The following is a 13,290-nucleotide window of genomic DNA, read 5'->3' as shown; positions in this document are numbered from 1 at the left end:
ATGTATATATGCAGTTACTATTTAATTCAGTTTGCATATTTCCAGAAGTGAATATATAACTTACTAATATTTGTTAGTGATCTAATATAATCAAAGTGATAAAGAATCACAAAATGAGTATTTGAAAAGTTTTTTGAAGAAGTCTTACATACAATTACTACTTGGAGTAGTAAAATATATTTGTATGTATACCTAGATGTATAACTTTTATTTAGTTATGAAAGTAATAAGAAATAACTTATTATATGTACTGGTTGTACATTTAAATATATAATATATCAAGTCATGATAATTAGACTAATGAATAGTCTATTAATAAATTAGACGACTTGTTAAAAAGATACCAGGAAAAATGAATGATATATTATGGTTATATCTATTTGACCATTACAATAACATGATGAAGTTGTCATGTATCTTTTAAATTATACACATCATTGAATTGATGATAGTAATTCCTGAAGAAATATAAAGTTTGATAAACATAATAGTGACTCCTGAAGAGTGTATATGTTTTGGAGAATAATATAATTATATTATTCGTGTATATAAAAATTAAACTTGTAATGAATTTACATTACCTTTTGAAAGTTTCATTGAAATACAAATTATAGTAAACCTGAAGTTCATGAATTGAGTTATTTTGACATGATCAATCATATGCAATAAATTGTCAAAGGATTTGACTAAATTTTGTTGAAGAACCAGAAGATTCTTCTCATTGTTAATTTATAAGGCTCCAAAGAAGAATGTACATATATTTACACATAGAAAATATTTTATTTATATTTCTTTAACAATCTTGAGCCATTGTTAGATTTTTATTGCATAGTTTCTTATCAATGTGATAAGATTATATGATCATGCATTTACAAAATGTGTAAATTTATGTATTTCTAATTATACACATAGGACTCATTCTTAGAAATGAATTAAGTTCATAAGGATTGAACTTGAAACTGAAGTTTATTGAACCTAAAGTTCAATGTCATATAGTATATATGAGTTTAAATAAATATTGATTCATTGTGATATATTGAAATCCCTACTGGTATATTAATATTATTAGATATCACAATTTTTATAAATTCTCTCGATCAGGGGGAGAGAAGCAGTTGGGATCGATGATAATTTTTGAAAAATAATCCTTGCACAAAGTATATAAGAACGATATAGTTCAAAATGATATATACCAACTGCAAATCAATATTATTCAAAGTTGAGATAGAATGAGTTGAAAACGCCTGAAGCATAAATGAACAATATAGAAATTATTAGTAAATGTTCATTTGATTTGCCCTGAAGTTGTTAAATCTAGAGGTACTCATGGAGATACCTTACTGTTATAAAGTATTGATGATTTAAAAATGATAACCGTGATGAAAACGGTACTCCAGAAGAAAATCCCAGGAGAAGTTAGACATAACACATTTGATCATAATTGAATTCATGAAGTGATTCTATATAGGTACCTATAAATGATAAACATATTTGAAAAATATGTAATTTAAAGAGATCTCTAGCTATAAGTTATGTCAATATGGGAGGAAATTATCATATAATGAAATTTTTTTCGACAATAAATATGGAATGTGTGCATATGCAATAAACTAACATGAGATAGCAAGGATCGTGGTATTAGATTTGTCAAGAATCATCGACATACATTTTGTTTTTGGCCAAAATATTATGACGCAGTCCAGGCAAGTTCACTCGCATAAAGTGAAGTAAGACCTGTAGGGTGTGCAAATAAATATTTCTAATGAGAAATTTGCATATATGTATTTGTACATAATGAATTGTTGTACAAAGTTTGCATAGACATGATATTGATTAAAATAAGGCTTAAATATTGAGAAAATATATATAATCATGATTTGATTATAGCCTGGAATATATTTTATGAGAATTTATAAGCGTCACATAAATGTTGCAACAAAAGGTTATTTATTTGGAGCCCCTAATATAGTGAGAATTTGAAATAAGCCTTATCTAAAAATTCAAGAAGAATGTAATACATGTCTTAAGTGATATAAATTCAAAGTCGCGCGCAGCGCGCACTATATGACAAAGATCTTTGTATGAAATAAAGACATGTAAGTAAATTATTATTTAAAAAATATGTATGGTTGTCTATGCAGTATAAATACGTAAATTATACGTTGTGATAGACTCTTGAAGAGTTTTTGATTAATTGAAGAACAACTTTTATTTCTTTTGTATTTTGAGAAATATTAGTACTTCATATGTATCAAGAATTATAGATATATGATCATTTGATATGGAAATTAAGATCATACAACAAGATGGAACAAATATATGGTCTTGGAGTACCATCATTGTCACAAATGAAAATTTATATTATCATTAATGTGTTATATATGTTCATATCTACTTGCAATGTTAAATTTTAGTATGAACAAGATTGTATACACACATGAATGATACAATTAGTTAGATAAAGATTAATGTTCCACGAACCCCTCATCTATAATTTAGAAGTCCATACATACTCTGGAAGAGTTATAGAAAATATATGATCAAAGATTATATATGGTGATATTTTAAAAGTGATAAAAATTATCTTATGAGATCTATTATCACCAAAAGGATTATGGATCATATGTGCATGAGGAGGAGACATATTCATGTTGCACTCTTTTTCCCTTAGCTCAGGTTTTGTCCCACTCGGTTTTCCTGGCAAGGTTTTTAACGAGCCAACTTGCAAATAGTTATGAATATGAAATATATATTGTACTCTTTTTTCCTTAGCTCAGATTTTATCCCACTGGGTTTTTCTGACAAGGTTTTTAAAGAGACAACTATAAATCATGTTAACATACTTGCATTTTATGAAGCAAGTAGAGAATGTGTGGGAGTGAGATCATTGACATAGCATATTCGGGAAACATATGGATTTCACTCTATAAAGAAGTATCAACACAAACAGTTCTCTATGAAGATAATACTGTTTGCATCGCTCAACTAAAAGGAGGGTACATTGAAGGAGATAGAGTTAGAACACATTTCACCAAATTCTTCTTTATACATTTCAAGAAAATAAATATTGGTGTTCAACAAATTCAATCAAGTGTCAATCTTGCAAACTTATTCACAAAGTTATTACCAACATCAACATTTGAGAAGACGGCAGACAAGATTGAAATTCATCAATTAGAAGATCTCTCTACGAATGCCTAAATGAGGGGGAGTTAGTTTACACTATACTCTTTTTCTCTTGATCAAGTTTTCAGCAAGATTTTTAATAAAGTAGTTATCATAGACATCCAAGGGAGAGTGTTATAAATATTAATAATTATGTGGATGTCCCAAATCTTTTATTTATTACCATTAATTGTAATCAACATTCCTCTTTTCTTAGTTTCCCTTTTTCTTAGTTTCTTAATATTTGACTCTTGTATTTGTATAAATAGGGGTTCACCTCATTAAAATAAACAACTGAGAAATTCTCATTCACTTTCTCTTTCTCTCTTCATCTTATTCTTCTTTCTTCTTATCTATTCTATATTATTTTATAACAAATATTAATTTATATTGATAGTAATTTAAATGTCTTTTATGTTTTGTTCTCAGCCTATTTAATGGCTTTTATTTTCTTAGTTAATAAAATTATCAGAGATTAAAAATTCATACCTATAAATATGTAATTGTTTAAGGATTAATAAATAGAAATTTTGTTCGTTTTGGGAGCTGATTTATCAAAGAAGAGTATAAATAAATATACATACTATATTATAATTGTTATATATATACATTTTAAACATGGATTAACAAAATAAGTTCATATATATATGCATGCATGTATGATACAATATATTTATATAATAAATACATCCAAATCCTTATGATTATTAAAGAAAAGAAATCAACAAAGTCTAGGTAGGGTTTTAGAATGAGGTGTAGCAAAGACACTATGCTTAACCATCCTTGACATTTGGCCCTTCATCTCTCTACAAACTTTCTCCAACTCCATAACCCTTCTTTGCATTCTTTGCAAGTTTTGCTCAACAAATTCTTTTTCTTCTGTGATTTTTTTGCTATTATTATTGCAACCGCCATAGAAAGCACCCTTATTATTCCTCGAAGCGATTTTCGAAGTCAAACTGGGAAAATGGTGATCATCTCCAAACTCATTATAATTATTTGTGGATAGAATTATTTTTGACTGTTGTTTTATAAGAGCTTCAATTGTGATTTCGGGTGGGATTTTCGGGTTCTTTGCAAGCTCTTTGCAGGCTTCAAGGCTCAGCTTCTCAAATTTCAAGCATTTACATAGTTTTGATCTTTCCTCTGATGATAATGTGGGATGAGACTGCACCAAAAAAAACATACAATATTAATTATTATAATTTAGCTCTCAAATTATTAAGCAAATAAAAATATAGATTTTTTAAAAATCAATTATCTAATGACATCTCAACTGATGGTATTGATATCACCATGTAGCTAAAAAACAAGGAATTGAATAGGATATCTATCTATTACAGTTTGTGAGTTATTTAAGTATTTTAGTATTTTCATTACATAAATAAATTTAATTACATGACAGTTAATATAGTTACAGAAAATCTCTTAATTTCTTTTAGAAAATTCTAAATATTAATTTTAGGGGAATTATCATATATATATTTTTAATATTTTTTTAAAATTTTACGGTTAGGTTATTTCGGTAGTTGTTCTAGTAGTTTCTATGTGGGTTGCTATATATATGGATTTTAATTGCGATTTAAGTTGTCATATAAATTTCTGTAAAAATATAAAAGAAATTTTATTTTTAAGTGTAAAAATAAAAATACTCTAATATTTTATAACATGTAGGATTCAGAATTTCAAATAGCAATAATACTTGTGTTTTGAATCATAATTTTGACATCAATATTCTAAATTTTCTGAAAATAATTGGTAAGAAATCTCGTGTAATTATATCTTATATATATATAGTCATGTAAATTAAGAGAAAAAAAAATAGAATTACAACTTGCTTATGTACGGATAAAATATTAAAAATACTCATAAAAACAGTCACTAAATACTAGGGACCCATATATAAGACCTACACTTATTGAACATCAATGCCTAGTACTACCTAAAAGTACACTTTACAAAGGTTAAAGATATTTTTTAAAAGTTATTTAATTGATAATACTTAATTACACTAATAATAGTATAACAGAAAAATAATAATGCTAGACACTACTAATATTTTAATATTAATCATAGAGAGAAACTTATATACTATATAAGTAATAAATTGCATATTATCTCTTTTAGAGCTAACCTCTCCAATTGGCAATAATAGAGAGTGGTGGTGGTACTAAAACACTAGTGACTAGCTAGTTTCTAATAGAAGGAAAGAGTTGAAAGACCAATCAATCCAAAAAAGAGATTCCATTTGTCTCTTGGTACATCGACAAATTGATATTTTCGTCAATGCATGGCTATCAAATTAATTAATATACCATACATACATACATATATCCTAGATTGCCCGGCACATTAAATATGAATAATCCAAAACAACACCACATGCAAAAGAATATGTTAACACACAAGGGTCACTTTCACTACTACTACTACTAGTAGTATTAAAAATATACATGCCAAAGAAAGATCTTACTCTTACCCCTAGCTTACAATAATTAATACTAGTAGTATTTATATATATATCTATATATCATATGTGTGTGGTTCTGGGTTGTTGTGAAAATTTAAGGATATATATAGAAAAATATGATAAATTTATTCCTTTCCCTTAGAACTTAATATAAGCAATTTGTAAGTGGAGCTGTCCCTTTTACACATGAAACAGAAATATTAATAATAATGTACACAAAAGATCACTTTCCCAATCTGGCTGGCTGGCCAAGTTTTTATTTGGCCTTCTTCTTAGTTGGGAAGTGAAGTGAATACCCATATATTGATCTTATATAAAAGACAATAGTGTCACGGGGACTTATTATGTATATATATATATAGCTTAGGTCTTATCTATTGGATTAGATGTCAGTATCTCTAATACCCCAAATCCACAAATATACAACACTATTGCTATCACCACCACCTAATTAATTTCTATATGACAAACAAGTAATAATAAGAGGAAGAAAACAATTTATGTTAAAAATCTATCTTGGGATAAGGAAAAACCTTCTAACTATAAGAGTTCTAAATTTATTGAGCTATTCAGAATTTTCGTCACTGAACTATGATATATGTATTATTGTACCTCTTGAACTTTTCAATCTATTATAAATGGTCCATGAACTATTCACAGTATTGTAAAGTGGTCCTTCTATCAAATTTTATCACACATAACAAACAAAATGATGACATGACTACTTAGTCAATTAACAGATCAGTACCACGTATATAATTTAATATTAAAAAATTAAAAATTAGACATTTTTGAAAAATATTAAACTAAAAATCAATTAATAATTAAGAAAATTTTATAAAACTCAATTAAAAAAATTAAAATTATTACATACATATAGTACTCACCTAACAAATGATTAGGTAATCATATTATTATTTTGTTTGTTACATATGACAAAACTTGACAGAAAAATTAATTTACAGAACTGTGAATATTTTAGCGACTATTTTTAACAAGTTGAAAAGTTTAGGGGTACAATAATACATAACTCATTATTCGAGCAAAAATTCTAAATAGTCTTTTTATTATTTCTTTCTTAATTTCTACATTTGTTTTGTCTTTTCAAACATGAACTAATTATAATTAGGCAATACATATATAAGATGAAAATAATGAAGAAAAAAAAAAGAAGAAAGAAAGAGATATTCACCTCAAGGTAGATGTCAATAGCTCTGTAAACTCCATCAAAACTGTCTCTTGATGAATGTGGTAAACTTTGTGCCACTCCAAGAAATTTTGAGATCTTAAGGCTTTGATCAGGTGAAATTTCACTCAAGTAATTATCAATCAATCTACCAACTTTTTTCAACTTCTCAGTAGTAATTAAATCCTCAGAGTTAACAAATACTCTAACCAATCTTATCACAAAATTAACATCATATATTGCATTGTTGTTGTTCCCTGCAGACACCATTAAATCATCCAATGTTGCCTTATCAAGTGCTTGACCAATCAACCTCTCCAAACCAACTCTACTCTCTTTACTAATTCCAAAACCAGATAAAATTCTCAATACCCAAAACAGTGATCTACAAGAGAATAATGATGATGATGAATTTTCACCACATGACAATAAAACCCCATTAACAGCTCTATTAGCTAAACTCACAAGCACATCTTTTGAAGCATTATTATTATTATAGTAATAATAAGCTTTTAGGTAATGAAGGAGAAATTTGGTAAGGATTAGGCTACTGCTATTGTTCATGTAATTTTCTAAGCTATGAATGACTCTTTCAATGATTTTAGGGGGTAAAATGGTCAAATCATCAAACCACCATGATGATGAATTAGTTGACTTGAATAAAGATTCTGGGGTTGTATTGGATTTGCAATAAGAAGAAGAGAAGAATCTTTCATCAGGTGATGATGAAGATGAAGATGATGAGGTATTAAGAGTAGTATTTTGTGAAATTTTTGATAAAAGAGCTGAGATGAGCTTTTCCAATAGACCAAATGAATCTGCATATGAAAATAATGACTCACAACTATTTAAGCATGTCAATATTTCTTTCCAAGACCAATAAAACAACCCATCTAGAAAAACTTGTGTTTGTTGTAAAAGATTGAAACTTGAGATTTTCTCAGTCATTCCAAGAAAAACAGCAGAGCAATACAGAACAGAGACATTTGTAACTGTTATATTGATTCCATTACCATTGTTGTGACAAAACCTTGAAATTAATTCAAACCCATCTGGGCCTCCTGGGAAATCATCAATCTCAATAGCCAATATTTTCTTCTTCATCATCATCATATTTTGATGGGCTCTTCTCCTTTCTTGTTTCACTATCTTTTTAAGCTTTTCTGAATAAGTTGATATCACTTTCTGCAACAACAACAACAAAAAATTTAATCTCTGGAATAAGTTGAATTGAACAAAATATAATTAACCAAATTGTATGTATAAATATATATAAATATATATATATATATAAATGTATATACCTCATTTAGAAAAAATGTTTCTTCACCATTAATTTGTACTTGCAAATTACAAAGCCTTGACATTGCTTCTTAAATTTCCCTCCTTTGAAATTAGAGACCTCTTTGTTATGTGTTGAAGTAATAATAATAAGAGCAAAACAAAGGAGAATAGTTTGTACTATTTTGTGAGCAGTGACCTTATTAAGTACTGTAAAATATATTCTGACTCATCAGAAATATTATGGGCCATGCTTTTATAGATTTTAGTTCTAATAAATAATAAAAAAAAAGGAAATCACATAAATAAATGATATAAACTATAAGACAAATTTTGTTTTTTGTTTTTTTAATTTCAGGGCAATAATAATAATGGTAAATACTATTTTACATCTTATATTATAAAAGTTACTAATTAGATTATTTATTTTGTTAAATGACAAAATAGACTATGCATTTTTTAAAATAGTACAAATAGAACCCTAAACTGATTTTTTGTCAAAATAAAACTTAATAATAATCTAATCTAGAAATGTTATGATAAAACTAACTATATAGAAATTGTCTTCAAGTTGGTTATATTTAAAAAAAAAAATTGTCGAAAACTGAGCTCATGTAACTATTTTTATCATTTTGGAAATATAGGATCTATTTTGTCATTAACAAAAGATAAAGTTAAATCGATAACTTTTATAAAATAAAGGGTTCAAAATAGTATTTATCTTAATAATAATAATAATAATAATAATAATAATAATAATAATAATAATAATGATTTTGAGTATTGTTTCCATGAAATTGCATGCCTAAGCCATTTTTTGTTTTTTTGAACCGTGACAATACATAGCTGATTTAAGTATATATACATATCATTTCTATAATAAATAAATAATTATTTTGTTTTCTTGTTTTCCAACCTACAGACAAAATATATATATAAATTTATATAATAATTCTAATAAGTTTAAATGAAATTAGCATTTCTTTTTCTGGTGTAATATTATTTTATTTTAATTTTTTGTGAACCGTGATTATAAAGATTGGAATCTTATTGTTGTTGCTTGCTTTTTTCCCATTATTATTACTCAAATTGTGCTGCAAATTGCAATTCAATGAATCATTTTTTTATATATTTTTTTCTTAATTAAATGCCAAATTGGCTTCCTAGATAGCTTATATGCTAATTTGTTTTCACTGATTTCATAACTGTGAATATTTCAGAAATAAATATGCAAGTTGGGTTAATTTTAGATCCAATGACAAAAAATCTCTTCTATAGTACAAAACAAACCTCTTATTTATAATTTCTTTACTCTTTTTGTTATATTGGTATTAGTTATTGTTTCAGCCTAAAATTTCTTGTGAGAGAGAAGTTCATAGACTTGGTTAGGCTCATTAAAATTATTATAGTAACAAGATGGTGTTAAAAGAATAGATAAATAAATTGTTAATAAAAAGAAGGGTGTGTACTTAGCATCCAAAAAAATACGTGTCTTTTTAATAATATCTATACGATAAAGTAACGCCCGAATTTAAAAACTTGCTAATTCAAAATTAATCATATTATATTATAAGTATATAATTTTATAGATCAGAATCTCGAGTTTTAAAATACAATTAAAACTACATTTACTACATATAAAGTTTCATAATATTTTTTTTACAAACGACAGGACAATTATAAAATATAATTCAAAATATTGAAAGACCGAAACCTTCTAGGCTGCACTGCCGCAATATGTACAATTCTTACGAAGCTCTAACTCACTGCTCCTCTAGCTTAGCTTTACTTTTACCTACACAAGGTAGCAAATTGATGAGTCGACAGACTCAATAAGATATGGATAAAGATATATATAGGTATCACAAACCGGCTTTATGCTTAAGCCGTCCTGAGCCCTATTACCAAGCTCGCCAAGTGGTTAAGAACGTTCTCAACGGAAGTACGACTACTGTACCATATGCACTAAAGTACCGACTTCGTACTCATGTTGGTAAGGCTAATATTGCACTTTGAGGAGTTATTGAATGTTGTACCACATGCACGACGTACCCCCTGGTACTCGTGTTGGTAACACTGTAACTACCCTAAAATCCTACACTGTACTAACACCCTTAAAACTATCACACCTCAATATTAGTACTGTGTATAATTAGAACAAGCATTCAATCATATGTATATACTTTATGCCATCTTACCTCGTTTTCGTATTCAGGTGTGTCGGTCAGCCTGAGTGGAACTATAGCTCGACGCTTTACAGGATCCTAAACCATAGTATTCGAAAATTCGATGAGAAACACGCTAAAACACTTATCGGGGACTTAAAATCAAAACTAAGAATAACTCTATCGATGAATTGGATGGTAACCTTAAAGATCACAAAAACAAGATAAATTTGGGTTCCAAAAATGACCCCAACCGGCAGACTGGCTCCCAACCGGCAGTCCGGTTCCCTGGGGACCAACCGATCCGAACTAGATGGTCGTTGGACTTAGCTTATATTTTCTCCTCTGTAGGGGCACTACCCATAGGTAAGCCGGTAATAAGTCCAAACTCTATCCGTCTAAATCTCATGTCATTCTTCCCTACATGAAATCAAACCCCATCTTTCTTTTCAGTATCTACTTTCATTTTTCGTAAGAGAAAGCTGTGGACAAAAGCGCCAGAGAAAGTCAACTCTCCAGCTTCCCAGAAGTGTCTGAAAGGGCTAGCCTTAACTGTATCAATCAAATCAAGCTGAGTAAACTTGACCTTGATATATCTAAACCTATTTGTACCCCGATAGGTAAGACGTCCTGTGAAATGCTAGAAAACTAGAAGTTTAAGTTCAGGAGCCATCTACAAAATTGTAAGAAATTTTGCTAAAAATCAATAAAATGAAGAATATCGTAATATATATCGCAATATGTTGCTAATTATCGTGAAACAGAATCCCAGGTACTGCTCAGTGATATTTCACGATAAGTTCGCGACATATATCGTGATACGTCGCAAAATACATCGCTAAACAACTAACATGTCGAGAAAACATCGCCCATAGAAACAACCAACAACATTTTAAAATGAAATCGCAAAACGCCGCGAACAATGTCTTGATATGTCGCAAATAAAAACCAGAACTCAAACGGGCGTCAATGAAATTCAAACGAAATCATAAAAATTGAACATAAATCAAATAAATTTCTTTACAATGAAGCATAAACAACAAAAAAAACCCACTTAAAATAAAAAAAAAAATAGACAAATACTTTTTTTTACGATTTCGGATGTGGGTTTGGTTTGGAGTTTCACGATTTGGATTTGAGTTTGGGGTTTAATGATATCGTCTTCGTCTGGTGGGGTTTCACGATATGTGATCTGGTTTCACGATATTGTCTTCGTCTGGTGGGGTTTTGCGATTTCTCTTTCGTCTGGTCTGGGCTTCGTGTTTCGTCGGAGGTGGTGGTTTTGTTGGGCTCGCTGGGTTTTGTTGATGGGTTCGGTGGGGTTTCGTTGATGGGTCCGGTGGGATTTCATTGGGAGTGGGTTTGGGGAGTTAGAGAAAGAGAGAGAAACGAGAGAGTTAGAGGGAGAGTGGGAGTTTGAAATGGGGAAAGTATTGTTGGGATTAAAGATTTTTAGAATGTTAAATTTTTACATTATTTTAAGATACATATAAAAAATACTTTATGTTTTTTTTAAACATATAATGTCAAATTTTCCTATTTTTATTGCTATAAGAATAATATTGATGTCTTATAGTAATAGCAATGTTATATATATATAAATTAATATTAATATTAATATTATAGAAGCTAGTCCAATAAACACTAAGTGAAGAGATATTGTCTGATATGGAGTGGGACAGGTTCTGGCAAGGTCAATAGAATGGTTTTGGCTTTTGATGAGTAATAGTATTCTTTCTTATTTGGAACATTGGTGCTTTACAATTTACATGCATTGGATTGGCTCTGTGGATTGTGACTGAAGTTGCATTATTCATTATTGGAACATGTGACCAAATGGCCCCACCAATCCCAATCCACACATGCATTGCATACACAAGTAAGTTTCTTTTCTTTAGAACAAGCTTTAGATGAACTTGTTTAGTAACTCTATCCTAATCTCAGTTTATATATAGTTATTATATTATATAAATATATTATTTACCCACAAAAAAATAAAAAGTCTAAATCTTTTATCATATCCGTGACCCCTTTCATTTTCCATTAGTATGAAATGGAATTTAGATTCATTGCTTGGCAAAAGGCCAATTAGACTATGACAATCAAATCTTAAATAATTGAAAGTTGTGTTAGTATGTGTGTATATAACTTCCAACATTAATCCTCTTTAAAATGAAAACTATATTTAGAATCAACTTTTTGTGTACAAAGTACAATTAAAAAAGGATGAGTAATGCTTAAAAAATAAAGAAAAAGAAGAAGAAGAAGAAAAAAGATGATGAGAAATATTAGACATACACTTTTAAATTGTACATACTTCTTCCACAAATATATTTTAAGTGGGGATTATATCTCCTTTTATTATATGAATTAAATTAGTGACATATTATCAAATGTAAAAGAAAAGAAGTACTCAAAAAGTGTCTGAATTATTACTCTGAAATTACTCTTAAAGTGTATTTGCAGTGAAAATTTTTGTGTGAAAACAATAGGGGTAAAATAGCATAAACTTTTAAATACATAAATTTCAAACGCGTATTATATTTACACGAAAATTCTATAGTTAGCGCACCATATTTTGTGTTCTATTTTTTACACTTTGAAAAAAAAGAAATGTTAAGAGGTACTTTATGCATATTGTTATTAGTGCAAATTAATATCAGGTCTCACACAATTTGATTTAATAAATAATATAAAAAATTGTTAATCAATCACAACTCGCTACATCGGTATAATATTAGGCACCATATAATATTTAATAGCAATGCTCTTTGAAAAATTATAACTCAAATACTTTTATATGAATTGACATTGTACCTTATAGTTATAGTATTTATTCCAATAATTTTTAGAAAATTAGAATAATTTATGATGTAAAAAATATAGTTTAAATATTGGTATCTTAAAATTTATTCAAAATAATAAAAATAAAAAACTAGTGAAATAATTACTGTAACTACCAATTTAGATATTCATATGAAAAAAAAAATAGGTTATAATTTTTTTCAAATACAGAAGATATA

General features: G+C 28.3%; 1 protein-coding gene across 1 annotated transcript; it reads right to left on the bottom strand.

Annotated features, from left to right (window-relative positions):
• Nucleotides 1-3,788: 3,788 nt before the first annotated feature.
• On the bottom strand, nt 3,789-8,339 carry LOC115701490 (BTB/POZ domain-containing protein At3g19850). The gene is made up of 3 exons (XM_030629302.2): nt 8,126-8,339; nt 6,828-8,006; nt 3,789-4,333 (listed from the first exon to the last, which is right to left on the bottom strand). The coding sequence occupies exons 1-3, from the start codon at nt 8,186-8,188 to the stop codon at nt 3,887-3,889; spliced, it is 1,689 nt and encodes a 562-aa protein (XP_030485162.2). The 5' UTR covers nt 8,189-8,339; the 3' UTR covers nt 3,789-3,886.
• Between the last annotated feature and the right edge of the window lie 4,951 nt (nt 8,340-13,290).

The sequence above is a fragment of the Cannabis sativa genome, chromosome 8 (assembly GCF_029168945.1).
Source record: "Cannabis sativa cultivar Pink pepper isolate KNU-18-1 chromosome 8, ASM2916894v1, whole genome shotgun sequence".
Taxonomy (NCBI): Eukaryota; Viridiplantae; Streptophyta; class Magnoliopsida; order Rosales; family Cannabaceae; genus Cannabis; species Cannabis sativa.
Note: the sequence above shows the minus strand (reverse complement) of the source record. Positions and strands in the feature narration are given on the sequence as shown.